Below are 20,497 nucleotides of genomic sequence, written 5' to 3'. Positions count from 1 at the left end.
CAGATTGTGGAAGAGATTCATTGATGATATCCTGGTCCTCTGGGCAGGGACCGCAGATTCATACAAAGAATTCTTTGAATGGCTCAACACGCTGAATGATTATCTTAACTTCACCAAAACGGCCTCCGCCACAAACATTGCCTTTCTGGACTTAACCATTAGGCTAGTGGGGGGCAAACTTGACACCACTATGTACCGGAAACCCACTGACCGGAAACGCCTGCTCCACTTCACGAGCCACCACCCAAAGGCGCTGAGGCTGAATCTGCCTTTTGGGCAATTCCTGAGGGTCAGGCGTAACTGCACCAACCTGACAGATTACTAGACTGAATCTACCATACTATCCAGAAATCTGACGGATAGAGGTTACCCTACCAGGGAGATCTATAAGGCACGTTACGTGCCCAGAACAACCATAGGGGGGGCCCTCCTGGAATACAACACTCCAACCACACAGGGCACTGACCTAATTACCTGTGTTACTACCTTTTCGCCAGCTTCCAATGTTATTAAGAAGATTATTAAACGGCACTGGCCTATCCTTAATACAGGTACTCTGAACCTTGAAAATCCCAAATTTGCCTTCAAGAGGTCAAGGAATATTAAAGACATCTTGATTCATACTAGACCTAAAAATTTGGATGCAATCAGACAAACCACCTTGTGGCAATTACCGCCTGTACGGGGACACTACCCTTGTGGCTCCTGCAGTGCGTGCCCTTTCACGTATATACATAAGATGATCCCCTTGACGATACCTTTACATGGGAACTACGGGGGCACACCAATTGCAATACTTTATATTGCATATATCTGCTGACATGCCCATGTGAACTGCAATATGTGGGCATGACCTCTCGCCCCATCAAAACCCGCATCTCAGAACATAGGAGCAACTTCCGTTGCAAGAAAATGAATACCAAAATGTGCAGACACTATGTGGAACAGAACCACACGGCTGACTCAATCTCTTGGCTGATTCTAGAAGCTACCTCAGACAAATCCAAACAGAATTTATTCCTTAAAGAACAGAGGTGGATACACCGATTGGCCACAGACAGCCACGGGCTGAACGAAAATATTCCATGGAGTGCACTGTAAACACCCTATTAGCCACTCCTACTATATTTAACATTGCTAACCCAGTACCGAAGAGGACATTAGGGCATTAATGTGGCCATTCCAGAAATCATGAACACCTACATGTTATTCATCGTCCTCTGTGATAGTCAACTTCCTGTCACCACACACTGTACCAGTTCATTAGACAGTGTAGGTTGGTTCCCCTCTATACCACTTACTTACGGTAATAGAAGGCAGACATGAGAATATTCGTTTTTTCATGTCCATTACCTCCTTTTTTTTCTCTTGGTGTGGTATAGGCAATCCAACATGGAAGCTTCCTCCACCTCTGAGCACTTTACGCCAACCGAATATAGGGATATTTAATCCACTTCGCTAAGGCAACCTTACTTTGGAAACAGTGGCCTTTGCCTTACCCAGGGCGTCATCATTCGATATGTTAACACAACAGTACCCGCCCTTTCTTCTCAGACCCCTCTTACTCTTAAATGCCACCTCCCACTGGTGTGTTAGGATTTGGGCTGTCACTAGGTGCAACTTCTATTGACCATATAACACTGATTGTGTACTTTCAATGTCAAGTTATTACGTTATTTCCCAAGCACGATGCATACATAATTTGCTATGCCCTAAACAATAAGATGCCTTTTTTCATCATGAACTAACTCTTGTAATCGAGTATGGGTGATACTCTCGTGCTCTGACACCAATTCTCAAGCATCTTTCGTGGAAACTTACTCCACTTAGTCATGGCCGCCCCATTTACACTGGTAATCACATGACCTACCATCAACAGGCGTTTCCGGCTAATGAGCCCAGCGACGCCCTTTCCGCTATTTCAACCCAGACGCCGCCCCGGTTCTTCACTATCCGGACCCGGCAGCGATGGGTAGGCGAAAAATACACTGACACAAGCAGCACGAAGTAAGTGAAATGACTGAGCATCTTTCTGTCAAGACTGTCTCTTTCAACCACGGGGATTCTATCGGACCCTGATACTTAATGTAATGCGGGCTGTCAAGACTGTCTCTTTAAACCACGGGGCTCACGGGGATTCTATCGGACCCTGATGCTTAACGTAGTATGGGCTGGACACTGTGAAGGACTGTTACAGTACTCCCCAGGTCACATGCACACTCCCTGTGCTCGATCGGTTTGGCACTACAGTTAGACAGACCTCCAGTTCTGTTTTGTCTTTACCTCACAGCACTTACACAGCAATGGGCACTGAGTCGACCCGTTTTTTCCTATTCAGCTGGCTGTTCCTGCTGCTAGATAGACTTCATGTATTGTTGAGAATTCACCGGGCAATTTATAGATTACAACGGGCACAATGTCGATTCAGATACAATCGAATGCAGACTATGTACATCTTCATAAACCTTTACATTCTCTATCTACGTTTAAGACAGTGGGAACTCGATTGAGAGTATACAGACAGATACAATCACTAACATACACGGTGGTACCTAATTTAATCGATCATTCAAGACTAAATATAGGCTTCCAAATAGACCGTGCACGTTATCCCTATGACCGGTAACCTAGTTGGCCACTTGTTACTCACTAAGAATACCATACATATATCCCAGATTCTGGCGGAACCTTGAGGCTCTCTAATACCTTTATACCTCTCCTCAGCCTTATTTACAATGGTTTCTCCCCTGATGTCAGACCTGCCGGGTACTGTTGACACCTATTAACTGTAACTACTGCCGCCGTGGGACGCACTAGTAAAATGCACCCCTCCCACTTTTGTTACTGAGGGCCGATATTGCAGCATTGCAGCAAAACTGGCCCCCAGTGACAAAACCGGCCCCTACCCCTCCAACCCACCAGGAAAACACCCTGTGCTCGCTACGACCAGTCCGGCCCTGCAAAACACTACATCTCGACCTTTGATAAATAATAAATTATAATTTTTTTACAGATATATATACAATTAAGGCTCTTTAATCAGTCTTTGTGGCACGTGGATTAAAAGGCCTGGGTCTGTGGAAACTGGATGCCAGCAGAATTCTCCATGGCTGGTGATGGAATGACAGCAGAAGTCAGGGGTTCTTCACTTGCCTTTTCTCACCTGTCTTTTCAGACCCAGAATCTGCAAGGACATCAGTGCCAGTTGAGCGATAAGCCACACATCTGAAATGTGAGGAGTCTCACGTAATAGACTTCATAGGACACTGGGCAGTCACCATTTGTCCTTTTCTAGTCAGAAATTGAAATAGTTAGGCATCAAAAGGAGCATCAGACTTTTGTTTTCTATGCTGATGCACAATAATTTGAGCTCATTTCGTGAAGGTGACATCTCGTACATGTCAATGCTTGTCTGCATAGGCTTTCATTTTCCTCTCACGACCCAAGAATTTCTTACCTGTTTCTTACTTGGCATTTGTTCTTCTGTTGGTCCATTGAGGTAACTTGCTTGTCATAGCTCTAGCGAAGGTCAAGGTTGCAGGTCTTTCACCTGTGGTTGAGTGAGGGTTTGAGCACTAAGCCCGAAAAGTGGAATTTAGAACAGCTGTAGGTTGAGCTTTCTAGTACAGCATGCTGGACATGTTTCTTCAGAGTACTCATGAAATGTTCGACAAGGTCATTGGCCCGTGGCCACAGAGGAATGCTCTTCTGATGCTTCACCAAAAGATGACTGAGAAAGTTTTAAATTCCTGACTGTTGAAAGGGGGGCCATTGTCGGACTTTAAAATCACAGGAACACACCAGGTCACGCAGATGCTGTCTAATCTCTCAATGTCACATTTGTGAGTGATAGATAAGAGATCTTCAACCAATGGAAAATGAGAACGTTCATTAACAATCATCATAAGGTGATGTATGTTGTCAAGAGGACCGAAGAAGTTCACTACAATTCCTTTTCAACCCTTTCATTGAGATGTGGAAACCAGACTCAGTCTTGGAGTGCTTATTCGGTGGCAACAATTTTATGATGTGCTTCATGGGCCACTGCAATGATCTTTTGTTGCAGACTCTCTGGAATAACAATTCTCAACCCTCATAGGATAATACCTTCCTGAGTAATGGACAGTTCATATTTGACATTCTTAAACATTTGATATTCACTGTCACTGGTAAGAGTACAAAGGCTGACATCTAATAATGTCTTTCAGCATGTCACTATCTTGTCTTGTGACAGTGAAAATGTATTCTAATAAAATGGCAGCTGGACAGCTTGATTTCTCTAGGTAATTTATGTAAGTTTCAACCGTCTTAAAAGGGGTGCCAGTGTATTGTAGAGACACTCGTGAAAAGCAGTCAGCAAAGTTATAATCTTTCCCTGGGTGAGGCAAGATGGTGTAGTTGTAATCTTGCTATCTCAGACCCCGACGTTCAATGCGAGGAGGCATTTTTGCTTTTGGATTTCCATAGATAGTGAACAATGCTCGATATTGGGTCACACGCATGAAGGGTTTCCCATACAAGAATACGTGGAAATGTTCACAAGCACACACCACTGCCAAGCTCTATTTCTAGGGCTGTGAGTAACCACGTTCAGTTTGGGACAAACTTCAGCTGGGGTATGCCACAATACGTCTTCGAGCATAGGGGTGGCTGCTGTGATCTGTAAGGTTGGCACCCAACTCGACAGGGCTAGAGTCAACAACAACCTCAGTATGGATCAAAATATGCCATTTCAGTAGCGTTCTCAATAGATTGCTTGATTTTCTGAAAGCAGTTTATGCATTCATGTGACTAAAGGAAATAAACATTCTTTTTAGTCAACTCTCCCAGAGGCAAAGTCTTGTTTTTATCTAGAGCAACAGCTGGCCATGCCAAGGAATGAACGTAACAAGGCAACATCTTGTGGGGGACTACAGTTTAGAGCGCTTGCACTTTAGCAGGATCAGGTGTCATGCCCCAGTCAGAAAAGATATAGCCAAAGAATTTTAACCTTGTCTTATGGAACTCACATTTCTTGGCATTCAAAGTTAAACCACCATCAGTGAGCACCTGACACACTTGAGTGAGAGCTTTGTCATGCTCCTTCTATGTAGCTCTGAAAACCAATGTTATGACTGTATTTGAATGCATTCATGACGGGCTGCATGATATATCAAATCACTTCTTGGGATAGCTCTGCAGTTCATTTCACACGAAAACGTATTCTATTGTAACGGAACAGACCAACATGTGTAGAAAAATTTGTAATGTAAATGCACTTCTCCTCAAGTTCCAGTGAATTATATCCTTTATTAAGATCCAGGTGAGGGAATACCTTTGCCCCATTCAATTATGTTCTCATGTCGGCAATTGGTGGACCTAGTTGTCATTCTCTTTCAATAACCTTGTTTGCTTGATCCACGCAGATGCGTACAGCTCATTCACTGTCCTTTTTGGGTACAATCACTATGGAAGAAACCCATGGAGTTGGACCATTAGAATGCTCAATGATATTGTGCTTGAGTAAAGATTAAAGTTTATTTTCTTTCAACAGCTTCCTGTAAGTGAAAGGCAATTTTACTGTGTCTTTAACCTTTTCCATGCTCATGACGAGCTGAGCTCGTCATGAGGCACGGTGCTCCGGTGCTCATGACGTGCTCAGCTCGTCATGGGCCGTGGAACGCTCAGGTTCGGGGAGAATTCCCCTGCTGTGCTGAGCGTTCCACGGGAGCCAATGCACCTGTGACGAGCTGAGCTCGTCATGAGCACAGGAGCACTGTAGCTCATGACAAGCTCAGCTCGTCATGAGCATGGGAGCGCTGTGCGTGCCCCCCTCCCCCCAGCACAGCGGGGGAATTACCCCCGCAGCGAAGGGGTTAAGCAATAGGATGGATGTCCTAATTAATGTGTAATTGGGCTTTCATAGTCTTGAGTTTTCCCAACCCATGAAACACTAAAGGGGAATTGACTTACTATTTTGTGACAAGCATTCATGTTATAGTTCACAGATATCAGTCACATAACAGCGGCTGTGTTGAAGCTGAGTAAACAGGCTCTTGACGCCATATTCTGAAGTACATGAACGGCGCTTGTACTTTTGTTTTCTTATGCTTCATTGTTGCCACATATGGTGCAGAGGTGTCTTTAGACCTTGACCTTGAGCCCACATATACAGTTTACTTTTCAATGGCGTAAGTCGGGCCAGTGGAGGCAGTTTATTCAATTTCTCCTTAGGCATAGTATTGATTTACTACTATCCATAATGAACAGTATTGAGCAACCATTGACTTTTAGTGCGTTTGAATGACTTTGGTGCTCTGTGATGCCGATTTCTCTTGGACCAAGGTCTTTCCACACAGGAGAGCAGTCCAACATGCACATGCTTCTCTGAGGTGAACATCAACAAGCCACATGCATCTTCTTCACTTTAACTTGATATTGACAGAGAAGAACTATTTGACAAAGATTTAGATTTTGATCGACTTAATTTGGTGTAGATTTTCCTCAGCTGATGTGGTCACTTGGCCTTATGGGCATGGGTTGAATGGCGGTTGGTTCTGTAATGTTCAATCAGCCATTTTGTCTTCGAGCCGTAACTCAAATGTTTTTATTTCGCTTTGCACACCATCACAAAATGGCTCTCCTTTCCACAGGCTTTCCAGATTTGCCCAGTGGTGGGACATTTACATTTGTGTGGAAATGAAAATCTACACCTGAAACACAACTTCTTTTTCTGTGGAGAATTCACTCTTTGCCACTTGGCTTTGTGCTTTGACTTATTTCTCACATTCATGACTGACTCACTCTGGGCACCTCCGACCTCCTTGTCAGCAGCTTGATGATCAGTTCGCTCCTCAGTTCTGGCAGCCATGAGAACTTGCTCCAGACTCAGTGTCAGTTTCTTCACTTTGGTGGGGTAGCGTCGCAGGAACAAACAAAATGGCAATACAAAATTTCACTGCCATTTTATTTTTTACCCTTATGCACACGCATTAGACAGCCTGCCCCTTGCCCAGAGGCATATGGGGGATGCTCTTGGCAGCAGAGCACTTTGAAGCTCTCCAAGCACAGGCCTGAAGTGCCTGAAGGAGCATCCAGTCAGGATGCTCCATCCAATCCTGGCGCTGTTCTCACAGCAACAGTGCAGCGCCAGAACCGATTAAGGGAGTGGGCTGGTCCCAGCACAGGCTGCAGGAAAGAAGAAGATCGTGACTAGAGCGAGGAGTGTAGTCAGACAAGTAGTTTATTTTCTTTTTTTTGTGTTTAATTTTTTTGTGTATGTAAAATCCTTTTACATTGGAGGGTTCAAACAAGAAGCACGCTTTTCTCTGCGGAAGCAGGTTATAAGGTTTTATAATGTTTCATAATGGTTATAATGTTTCATTAGCACCAAGCCTGCATGCGTCTTGAGAAAAAGACACAATTTTCTCTCTCTCTCAAGCGTATTAATTTTAACAAGGCTGTAATGCTTCAGTGTTACAGGGCACTATAATTCTCCATGTGTGAGGCATTGAATAGTGCATTTTAGCCTACTGCATGTTTTATTACATTTGGCTGTTGGAGGAATTCAGATGAACACATTTCCACATTACAACAGAGTAGATTTAAACTGAGTGCTGTGTAAATGATTGACCATTTTAATGCCCAGAATAAACAACACAGTATCAAATTCCAGAAGCATTGACGGAAAAAAAGATCTATAAGAACCATTAGGTTGCTGAAGAATCCACTGCTGGTCGGGAATAGACTTATAGGGGCATGTATTATCACGCCGTAACATCATCACAGATAGAAACCAGACCATGTCATTTTTTCAAGAAATACATAAATCCAATACTATATAACAACACCAGCATGATATGTGGTCACAATATTTTAAAGCAAGGCAATGAAAATAATGTGTGCTAAATGTAAGGGTGATTTATCATTGTTTAACACAAAGAACCGACGTGACCTCATGCTTTGCATGAACTGTAACAGAAATACGAGAGCTGCACTAAATAATGGGCCACTAATGCGTGGCACAAGGCGGTCCAGCTGATCACTAGGAGTAGGTGTTCTGCAGCAGCAGTTTGCCTCCCCCACCGCTCTCCATACCTGGTAGCCTCCACTGTCCAGGCTAAGAGTTTCTCTTCGCAATCAGCGTCTGAATGAATCTAACAAGCATCCATCAATCACTCTGCGGTATATAGCATCCTCATCATTAAATGAATTGAACTTACAATGTTTGAAGAGTGTATCCAGTCTCTCAACAAATTTGTTGATGGTCTCACCAGCTTTTTGTCTTTCTTGACTGAAGATGTTTATTTCATAATCTACAATTTGGCAATCGATTGAACTTGAGATTCAAGGCTGCTTTGATATGATTGTAATTTTGTCAGCCCGTGACACGTGACATTTTCTTTATGACTTCTTTCATGCCTTCAGCAGCAAGATTCTTAAGGTACTTGATCATTTTCATGTTATCAGCTTCTTCAATCGCATCAATTAAATCATCAAATGTCTCTATCTAGGCAGTCCACCAGTGCCAATATTTACTTTTTGGCAGTATCGAATGGGGGTGGTGGTTTTAAGAAAGCAGCAACATTGTAACCATTTATGAAATTGGCTTACACTGAGGGTGGAGTTCCTTTAGATACCACCTGCTTCATCCAGACCATCTCTATGGTCAATGGAACCTTGGTCCCCATGGGAGCCCTTTGCTTTCAGATGATATCTGGAGTTGCTCTGAGCTGCCCCTGAGTAGGTATGGTGCGCCGCTTAGGGTATGGACATCTCAAGAAGTACAACCCTGGGTGCTTTCTCTGGGGTTGCTTCCCCCAGTGCAGTGTCACAAGGGCTCTCTTCACTCAGGGCTGGTAAGTAGATTACTGTTTCTTGTATCACTTTGCCTTTAAGCTGCTCTTTTTGCTGTCTGACACCAGGTTGATTTCTTCCTCTAGCTTTGTCACTCCGTGTCAATGTATGACTTTGAATTCTGGATTAGCACAGTACCTCTTTGCATGGCCTTCTAAGCAGGTTCTCAGCCACTGAAGTGTGGACTCTCAGTTATGCTTTCATTAGGGTCAAATGTTTTTCATGAATCTGGTGCTGCTCTTTGACTCCACATATGCCAAACATCGACTCCGCACTTTAGCAGAGGCACATGTTGCATGTGCGAGCACCTTGCTAGACCACAGCAAACTCTGCAAGAGCACTGTCTATCTTCAGGTTACTTATCCCATCCTTGTCGCCAGTTGTAGCATCCTCTCCTGCCCGGAATCTTGCCAATAACTACATCACACATGAAGATTAGTATAACACGTCTTTATTGTTATTTGTGTAATCGCAAACTCAACATTCTAAACTTGCATTCAATTCACTACCCTCTAACACTTACGTCACAGTTTTACAGAATCCATCAGGAGTCATAAAGGTTTGTCGTTACATGCTCACATGACACTGCATTATGGGAGAGAGAGCAGTTTTTTATGCCTTTGTTTGGTAATGCAATCTAGTAATGTAACAATTTTCAGAAATATTGCCATTAGCATTTAACAGGTTACTATACTATATGAGGATAATATTAATATGGTCTTATATTGAGCAAAGCAAAACTGAATAGTCATTTACTATTCACTCTACAAAATGGTCCCCATTTGCAGTGAGTTGAGGGAAAACCAGCATACCCAGATAAGCAGTGCCAATGTTCACACCTTAGATTTAAGGTTTTCCAGCTGCAAGAAATGGATGAAGACCACAGAGTAAATACAGTCTGCGGTAGTTTAATGATACTAGCCTTAAACATAACTTCATGTGCTGTTCCTAAATAACTTACAACATGCAGCATAAAAAGGAAAAAAACTCACGTAAGTTACATGAGGAGAGAAACATAAGTACACACACAAATTGTCAGCATTGGTTCAAGTTAGAGTTCTGCAGATCTATTCTCCATATATGCAGCCTCCGAAATACAAAAGTCCAGCATTGCCTGCACTAAAGGAGTGAGCCTTTTTCGCCTACCAAGATTTGTGATAGACAACAGCTGCCTGATAATTACGTATTGAAGAGTTTTCAATCTCTGACTATGCTCATGTACTACACTGACACTAGGGTTTCATTTTGTATGACATTCAAAACTGTCAATAAAACACAAACATGCTATTGTAAAGAAGCATGAGAATATTTGAAGAACTGAGCATGTGTTTTAGTGTGAATCTTATAAAACATTCATCTACTTTCTTTCAACATATTTTTCAGTTCAAAACTCTTTTGATGGCAAACAGCAAGATGTAGTATCATCTCTCCAGACTGCAAAGGAGTCATGGTAAGTTGTGAAAAAACCAAAAAGTCACAGCAAAGACTGCAAGACCTGAAGTAAAAAACACGTCACAGCAAAGACTGTAAGACCAGCATTAAAAAACAATTATTATTTACACTAAAATACCAAGAGACTCTGTCGAGTTGTACTCTCACCAACTGCCATCCCTCGATCTCCATTGCCCCTTTATTGTTTTACATCCTACTGATGTCACTGTAAGTTCAAGAATGGGCATAAACAAGGAGTTTCTCTGCTGCTGCTTTGTGCATTGGCATTTATTTGAATATATGAAGCATACATGATGACAAAATGTGCATGCACATTACCTTGTTCTTAGTTAGAGCTGAGAGCAGGTCTGTTATATTTATCTCCGAAGTGGCCTGCAAATCGCTGAGAAACATTTTGCTCCAGACTGAAAAACTGAGCAGCATTTCTTCAAACGTGTGGTGGTCAGCTACCATGGTTTGGAGAAAATGAATCCTAATAGTCAGAAAAAAACATACATATTCTTCAACTGGCTGGGCAAGATGAACAGTGGTACATATGACATATAGCATCAAATGTAATGTAGTCATAATAATAACATTGAATAATTAATCAACAAAAAAAATCTAAAAGGTGTTTATGCTAAAAGTTATTAATGGTCCAGAAGAGCAAGAATGTCATGATGAAGAGCAACGGTTTGAACCAGGGACTGGAGTCTCTAAACATCAATTCCATTTGTCAACAGTTCTAAGTACCTGATTAACCTTTGTCATACCCCAGATATGTGAGTCTAATCCGTGCAACACACAAACCAATGAGACTGTCGCAAACATTCTTGTTCAATATCCACAGTTGTAGAGGACATTAACAATTTAAATGAGTCACATCTTTTAAGTCAATACCATTTTACATTTATATTTTAAAGTGCATATCGCAATGCAAAATGCAGTGGTTTTTTCAAGTGTCAAATTGGACTCACATGACTTGTGCTCATTTAGAATCCTAAGCAAATAGTATTTGGGCCTCCAATTCTCTGACCAAATTTGCAAGTGACAACATATTTTTCTATAGCCTGCAGTTTTCAATAGAGTATATTAACTTAAATATGACTAATTTCCATAAACTTACATTTACATCACATTTTCAACAGTGCTTGTCATTGACAAAGAGTTACATTTACTGTGTTTTGTTTACAGTGCATTGTTATTTAAAGTTTATTTTTTGTTCTATGCATTAACTTCTGTACGTCACAAAACTATGTTTGTGTTCTATTTATTGGAGAAATGTGATATAGTCTACTTATTTAAAGAATATTGTTCATTTCTGAATCAGGCTATAAAAGTGATATTGGAGCTAAGGGTGGAAAGTAATGTATTTAATTAAGTATTTCTAATGTATCTGAATTTTAACTTGAGTCTATTTGGTATTGAGTTTTTATAGTAATCTAGAAGGAAATTATTTTTTAAAATATATTATTAGTTTTTTTAATTGAGTAAATGATGGGTCAAATAAATAATATAATGCAAAGAGTGGGAAGTAATTTCATTAGCAAAATTGAGTTAAATGTTGTAAATGTAATTAATGTTCATATGATGATTATTCCATTTAAGAACAGGAGCACTTTAAGAATGGTTAAGTAACTAGACATAAGGGCAAACGGTGGGTAGGAATTTAATTAGAAATCCTTAAGTAAAAGAAAATTCAAATGGCATTCAATTTTAATTTACATTCATTTAATTTATGTTAAATATATTTTAACAAATGCATTATTTTTATAAATGGATTTATTAAGTTATATAGGTGCAAATGGGTGATAGTAATTTAAAACAAATACACTAATCATATTGTATTTTATAAATATCATTATTTTTAACAACTTACTTTAATTCAAATATTAATAATTATATAATTTTTCAAAACATTTATTTTTTGAATGAATATTAATAGTGATACAGGCCAAAGGGTGGGTAGTAAATGAATTTAAAGAACATTGATACTTTTTTTCTATTAAAAAATATTGTTCAGTTTTAGATCAGGATAAAAACATATATACCACTCGATAATGTATTAAATATTTTAATTGTATTTACAAATAAAAGCGATAGATGGCAATGTTGTTTCTTTAAAATGTAGGCAAACTGCACTGCATACTGACTGTGAATACAACCAAAGAATATGCACTTAGGATGTTACTAACAGCGTTGGCACACTCTATATTACCTACTGGCGATAGACATTATGAAGTTATAGTTAGGACCAAAGTTTCTATAGAAAAAGCATATTTTGTTTTGCCAAAAACAATAAGAAGCTTGAAGAATCTTCACAAACCTTTTAAAAACTTCCCTTTTTTTGTTCTGCTGCTGTGTTGAAAGTTTTGAGGTGATTCGTCAAGCAGGGGCCAAGAAAAAAGGGGGCCCCAAAAAGCGTCTTCCACATATTATGTCTAAGGGTATTTTTAATTTTTTTAACATGACTACAGTTGAACTGCTGAACAGAATGTCACCAAATTTGGCAGAAAGCTAGATGTTGGTCCAAGAATCGTGCTTTTTGTGATTTGGTATAAAGCCATTCAGTATTTTCAGAGATATTTAAGTTTAAAAAATATAGATATCTTGTGAAGCAAGTCCTTGCAGTGGACTCGTGGATCCCATTGAAATCTGAATGGCTGCGAACACTTCAACCAGGAAGTGTTTTCAGCCATTATGGGAGTCGGCTTGATGCTGAGCCCCACAAAAAATGTACAAAAAAAAGAATAGGGGGCAGGGTAAGAATACCCTGACCCCCAGATATGGTGGGGAGGGTCCCACAGAGACCCCGCCGGGGGTTAAAACCATATTTTAAATTGGATTTTGCAGTGAATTTGTGGGTTGACCCGCTGAAACAATTTTATTGAAGCCCCCCAGGTGGGCTAAATCCCAGGAGCAGTTTTCATTTTATATATATTACCTACTGGCGGTCGCCAGTAGGTATATATAGTTAGGATTTTTTTCCTATGGGATTTCTGAAAATTCTATGTCGAATAATTTTGCCGTTTGTGGACGGAATTGGCTGAAATTTTCAGGAAAATGGAACATTTTGTTTTGTCAAGGGGGGGCTGAGAAAAAAGGGGGGGTCCCAAAACGCGTTTTTCCCATGCAATTTTCCATAGGGCGGTTGGACTCACTTTTAGCTCGAACGGCTGAATGGATTTCCATGAAACTTGGCAAAATTGTAGATATTGTTTGCCTGACGTGCCTTTGCTATGTCTCAATATATGTGCTCCAGTGGATTTTGATAAATTAACGTTCAAAAATATATATATATCTGTAACAGCGCTCCGGTTAGCGCCCCGGTTCGCGTACCTGACGCGTAACGGAACTTCGCGAAGTGAAGCTGATTGGCTCTCCGGTGTCTGTCAACATTCTAAACAGTCCGGAACGGCCGCCATCTTGTCTCGCGGTAGGATCGAGAGACAAGAGGTGGAGAAAAACGAAGGGGGAAATTAATAAAAGGGGGCAAGGTAGACCCCTCCTGACCCCCTAGGAATGATGTGGGGGCTATTAAAGGGTCCCGTGGGGCAAAAAATTCAAATTTTCACGCTGTTAGTGCCCGGTTCGCGTACCGGGTAGCGTTCCGGATAGCGTATCAAGGGGAAAACCAAGGGAAACAGTAAAATAATATATTTAGAGTGCTTTGAGGTAGGGTAGCTCTGAATAGAGCTGTTGTGTTGTGTGGGTGATGTAAGTACCAACATGTAGGTACCAATCAAGAGTCTAAAATTCTATGTACACCGTCTCCTCTGTAGATATCTTGTATGTTCTAATATGGGTTATTTAAATGTAAATGTGTGGAAAAGCACTTCATGCTTTAAAGCAATTGTATTTTTGACCTGATTGTTCTTTCCTCTTAGTCCTCCTCTTTGTTTTTTTTCCCCACACTCTTCTTCAGCATGATAGTTGATAAATTTGTTCCCTCATCTCCCTTCCCTCTCCCTCAGTCTCTTCCCTCCCTCACTTTGCTTACTGTCTTTACACTGCTTCCCTTAGTTTTTCCCTCACTTTTCCTGTATCGTTACTTCTTTTCTTTCACCCTCACCCTCACTCTCCTCCCCTCAATCTCTCTCACCGTTCTCTTCTTACTCTGATACCTCACTCTCCCTTAGCAGTTCTTGTCTGTCCCTCACTCCCTTTCCCTCACTTGTCTTCTTTCACTCCTTCACTCACTCACTTTCCTTTAATTTTTATGTTATCATTGGTTGAAAATGTCAACTCTTTCCAATGTGTTTTTGTCATGTAATTTACCTCAGGATATTTAGACAGGGCTAGAGCCTGAATGGCTCGATGCAATTCCTTCAAATTTGGGAAAATGGTAGGGACTGGTATGCAGTAGGAACTATTTCAAATTTGGTGATAGTGTCGGCAGTGCTTTCTTTGTAAATTAATTTCCCACCTTTTTTTTTTTACTGCGTTGGTTGTTGCGCGCCCCGGTTCGCGGACCGGGAAACTAACAGGCAGCGTAACGGGAGTCCGCCATCTTGTGTTCCGGATGAATTTAGACACAAGATGGAGGATAAAGAATGTTGGGATAGGGTATAAGGGGGCACGGGAGATGTATCCTGACCCCCTAGGTTTTCTAAGGGTGGCTGAGGAGGCTCATATATGTCGGAAAAAAAAATTGCATTTTTCGCGCGGTTAGCTGCCGGTACGCGAATCGGGTAGCGAACCGGGAAGCGAACATAAGTGAAAATTAGTGAAAAAAGGTACATTCGAAATTTTTAAAGAGTAATCATAGTTAAGGTAGCTCTGAAAAGAGCTTTTGGGTTCTGTGTAAGTTCTAGGTACTTATAAGTAGGTACCAATACACAGTCTTAAATTTTGTATGAAAACTCTGTTTCCCTCATCTGAGAAGTGTACACCATCTCCTCTGTAGATCTCTTGCATATAGTAACGCAAGTTATTGTTGTAGATGGAGCCCATTCCATGGTCTCTCATGTAAGCTGAAACAGACTTATTTACATGCTTCCTCGCTTTCTCAATTTGTGGACAAAATTGATTGGACCACCTCCATTTCTGTCATTGGCATATATTTGAATACACCAAGGCAGTTTGAGGAAAAAGTGCCATCAATTGCTCAAAGGTGTCCTTTAAAAGCATTTCCAGACCTAGCCCAGTCAAAGTGCCTAGGTCATTTCCTCCACAGTGCACTATTAAGAGGTCAGGGTTTGGCAGATGCAAAAAGGTTTTCACCAATGGTATCAATTGCTGACATCTCAATCCTCTCTGGCCAATCCACTTGATTTCCACATTTGATAATTCAAGGTTGTGATAATTTCTGCTTGCTGCATACCTTTGAGCCCAGTGGATGTAGCTATGTCCAATAATCCATACAGAATACATGATGTGAGAAGGTTCTGGTGCAGTCAGATGAAGTGTGGGAATGAAATGGCAGTTGGAACAGCATGACTGCGAAAACTGTAGGGTATCAAGTACTACTAGTGTAGACTCAGAAAGATTTATATATTTAACTTTGCCAGACAGTAAATCAGTATCCTTTAATAAGCTAGTAAAAGCAGCCGATCAAAACATGGAGTGTAGCCAATGTAAGTCTGCAATGCTGTCCACATTATTTATACGAAGATATGGCCAGTATGTCATTTTAATGTTCCAACGATGTAGGCCTGATGGAACAAAATTGACAACTTTAATTAAAAATTTTGTGGCTTCGCAGTTGTCAATATCAGGAAGGACTTTTCTAACTGCAGCAATTATATATCATGACGGTCCTTCAACAATATCAGGACATTACACAACTTATTTGAAGTCTGGAAACGGCTGGTCATTCTGCAATGATTCTGTTTTAACTTTCAAAAAAAGATTGCCTTTTGACCTTAAAAATTCTTACCTGGTGTTCTTACAACCAAACTTTTAGGGAAGGAATCTCGGGATTTGCTCTGAGGAATTTCAAGAGGTTCTAATGGCTCCTACACTATATGGCCTTGTGGATAAGTGTAGTACAGAGCGAAAACTGTTTGTTTTAATAAGCTAATTCAAGCAGCAGATCAAAACAAGGAGTAGAGGTAATGTAAGTCTGCAATGCTGTCCACATTCCAAGAGTTATAAATGGCCATGAGGAGAAGTGCGGTAGAGAGTGAGAAGTCATTTATTGTATGTCACATTTTTGTCAAAACGATGGAGCTTTTCTTTCAGAAAGTGGCCGGCAGAAAATAATAACAGCACAACAGAGTATAAGCTGTTCACAGGACATCCTTTGACGTCATGGAAAGTAAGTTACTTTTGATGAGTTCTGATTTCTGATTGGTTATATTATATGGGTTTTTTAAACACAATTATTTTGATTGTGTTTTTTTTTACCCCGCTGTTATATGATGAATACCTTCAACTCACTGTTTTTAGTGAAATTTGATATATTCTGAGAACAGCAAAAATAACCCATTTAATATGTATAATTAATTCTGTACTTTGAATTGTGATTTTTAATATGTATTCATCTTGTCTCATGCTCACTCATCTTTTACTACCTTCTATCAATCCTCTTTAGATACTCACATTGCCTTTTGTTTTATTCTCTTTCACCCTTGTTCTATAACTGCACTTATCTTTCAAACATTGTTTACCTATTCTAACTCTGCTTTTTTCTTTTCTCCCTTGCACCATTTTCCAGCTTTTAGACCCTCTGTTTCGCTTGTCTTTTCCATCTTTCCTCCCTTTGTTTTCTAAATTAAAATTTTTTAGGTTCCCCTTTTTTGGTGCAATCAGTTAGTATAACTCACCCTAACTTACTTATTTTTCTTTCTTGCCTTACTCAGTCTGTATCTGACAGTCTTTCCTTCACTTCTTCTGTCTCCTCTCTCCCTCACACTTTTTTCCTTACTCACCCTTTCCTTATATAGTTTACCTTACTCACTTTCTTTTAGTATCTTACACATCTTCAATTTAGTTTTCTCTTTCATCCTTCTTTTCTGTCAATGAAACTATCTTCCTTTTTTTTCTCTTAGTAATTTACTGTATTACAATTTCTTTTTGTCTCTGTCTGTCTATCACCGTTTCTTTCTCTTTCTTTCTGCCTGTTTATCTCTAACTTTATTTCTTTGTAAAATTGGATGATTTTTAATCTTTTCTCTTGTCTTTTCTAATTTTTAAATACATGTTTTAATATTTTTTAAATTTTTGTTCTTTCTTTCACAGATTGAAAGTATAAAAATAACAAGTGACTAAGTTAACGACAATTATAAGGTAAGTGTTTAGTACTCGTTCCGTTACATCTCTATCACATTTAACTTCTATTAGTTCCACTGCTTCATTTCTTTAACCCTCAGTTTCCTGCCTTTGCTACTTCCCTCATTCCTTTTCTATTACTTACTTATTCTACTCCTTCCACTCCTTTTCTCAGTCCCTCTGTTCTCATAGTTCCTCACTCCTGTTCACTCAGTCCGTCTCTATTACTCTCACTGTTTCTGTCTCTTCACTCTTTCACTACTTGTTCATTATGCTTCTCCCTGTAGTTGAAGCACACTATATTATTTACATTTCTTTGCTGCTTCAATTATTCCTTTTCTCTCACGTCTTCTTTTCTGCTTTCTGTTTTTTCTCTCTGTTATTCCACATGTTTTAACCTTATTCACTGTCACACATCTTGTTTTATTCCTATTTACTTTCGCTCACTGTTTTCTTAACACCTTCCCTCACGGTTGTTGTTTTAGTCCGGTTCTATCCTCTACCTCTCATTCCACATTCTTTACTGTTTTTCTTCTTAATTTGAACATTCACTCACATTCTCCAAGTAACTCTTGTTTATTATTCTTCTACTCTCCTTTTTTTCTTTCACTTCCTTATCTATTTTGTTTTTCTCAATTATACCCTCTTACATCTTTTCTTTGGAAAATAGATCTATTAAACAGTATCTCTGTGTTACCCCTCTAGCTGTCTTTCTTTGAACATTACTCTCTGTTTCCTTCCCTTATACTCACTCTTCCTTTTTATTTAATTTTTTTTTGTTTCGCTTCCGGTTCGCGTACCGACGCGCGAACCGGGAAGTGAATCAAAAGAAAAAGAGGTTGCCAGAGTGCTAAACATTCTAGCAATTTTTTATAAATGGGAGGTAGTTCTGAAAAGAACTTATTTTTTTTGTTTTTGTTGTTTTAAATTTTTTTTATTATTTTTATGAACATTTTTTGTATTTTAAGAACGGTTTTATATTTTTTTTGATTTTTTGGGGGGGAAACGAAAATCAGTCATTATAAAGGGCTCAACAGGAGCAACAAAAAGATAATTTACTTTCTGGGGCGTTTTGTACATTTATGATTTTCATAAGCTCTGTTGATTAGACGTATACTTTTCTCCCCATAGCAAATTAATTTGCCGCAAAAAATGCAGGTATGCTTCAGGTCCCCGAAGTTCATCTGGATGTTTGGGACCGTCTCCCTCGCCTCTGGTCCCGTCACTGCCTGTTCGGTTGATGTACTGGCCACAGGAGGGGGGGTTTCCTGCAGGTCACGTACCTGCGCAGCACTATAATTAACAGGGTGCCACCTCTCCATGTGGCGATGCATGGTGTGATTCCCGAAGCTGTACTTTTTTTCTGTCCCTCGGGACAGTTCTTTGTCACAGATGAGACATGTGACGTAACAGGCATTTACTTTTTTTTGGCCCCGGGGAAATGTGAAGAATTGCCAGATATAATTATTCTTCACATGGGACCTCCTTGGCTCTTCAGGCAAAAACAGCCTCCTCACTTGCTCCTCTTCCTCTTCTTCCTCTTCTTCCTCCTCTTGATTAAGGAGGACCTGAGGAGGTGGTCCATCCTTTTTTGGTGGTGGTGGTGGTGGTGGAGTGGCTCCAGCAGCTGCAGCTACAACACTTGCCATTTTAGAAAATATGGAAAGTAGGTCTTCCTCTCACAAAGATGAAAGTCAGAGTGAAGAAAAAAGGTGGGGGCTTTCATCATTTGTGAAAAAAAAATGTAATGAACCAATGAAAAGTGTTATTTTCAGGTCACATGACCTGTTACGCTTACGTTACGCGTCGCATCACACACCCGGCTCGCTTCCGGGGTTTGCGTTTCGCGCCTCGGGACGCGGACCTAAGCACTTCCCGGTGCGCTAAAGCGGCGCGTCATAAGACGCATTATGCAGCAACGCGATACGTCGCGCTTATGCGACGCGTCACGATGTTGTGTTCGATCGCGGTAGTTGCGCTAACAGAACATTTCCCGGTGCGCGAATCGGGTCGCGGCACCAAATTGAGATAACGGGAAGCTACCCGGTGCGCGGACCGGTAGCGAAACAACCCAAAAAAATTTTCAAAAATTAAAGACAGAAAAAAATTACATTAGATACATATAAAATATATTTTTCCTTCAAAAGAAGAAAATATTTTACACCATTTGATACTTGCTATTAAAAAACCATTGAAATTCACTGAAAAAACCATAGGTTATAGACCATATATAGTTAGGAATTAGCATTTACAAAACCTTGAAAATTCACTGAAAAAACCATAGGTTTGAGACCATATATAGTTAGGAATTAGCATTTACAAAACCTTATTTTACTCACACAAAACCATTGAAATTCGCATATATAGTTAGTTGCAGTAACTATATATCGCGCACCCGCAATCCACTGCTGATGATGTCACATATTACATCATTCATGACATGGTCAGTGACATCACTGATGACATCACTGATGACATCTCAAATTAGATAGGGTGCATCAGAGACAGACAGTGAGAGAAAGGAGGCAGGAGGTGAAGAAGAGATGTCAAATACACATTCGAGAAAATATAGTGGGAGAAGGGAAGTAACTATGAGTAAACTTCCTATGTAACACAAAAATGTTGCACTCTATACTATAAGTCTCACTTTATACCACAATCACTTCGCTACTACCTCATAAATTCCAAATAAAAATGAATAATGTCTCAAACAATTTTTAATTAAAAAATAATAATTATAATTTGGGGGCTGGGGGGTCCTTGTGGGACCCCCTGAGCAGGCCTAGGGGGTCAGGGTGCTTCTACCCTGCTCCCTTTGCGTGTTTTGCACCTTTGTTTCACAGCTTTCTTGTGCCTTCGTTCTACCGAGGCACAAGATGGCTGCCAACACTTCCTGGTTTGGAGTGTTGACAGACAGTGGCTGGCAATCAGCATGCCTTCCCGAGAAAGCTGCATGCTCATTGGCTGTCAACACTTCTAACCAGGAAGTGTTGGCATCCATCTTGTGCTAGTGTTGACA

General features: G+C 40.3%; 1 protein-coding gene across 1 annotated transcript in view; it reads right to left on the bottom strand.

The window, feature by feature from the left end:
* The window catches only part of SYNE1 (spectrin repeat containing nuclear envelope protein 1), a 2,319,318-nt gene that overhangs the window by 1,558,003 nt on the left and 740,818 nt on the right, over positions 1-20,497 (bottom strand). Inside the window, exon 40 of the mRNA XM_086926873.1 lies at positions 10,606-10,759. Within this exon, the coding sequence (XP_086782999.1) occupies positions 10,606-10,759 (154 nt within the window). The remainder of the gene's footprint in view (positions 1-10,605; positions 10,760-20,497) is intronic.

Source organism: Lissotriton vulgaris, chromosome 6 (assembly GCF_964263255.1).
Source record: "Lissotriton vulgaris chromosome 6, aLisVul1.2, whole genome shotgun sequence".
Classification (NCBI taxonomy): Eukaryota; Metazoa; Chordata; class Amphibia; order Caudata; family Salamandridae; genus Lissotriton; species Lissotriton vulgaris.
The sequence above is the reverse complement of the archived record's forward strand: the minus strand, read 5'-3'. Positions and strand labels throughout refer to the sequence as shown.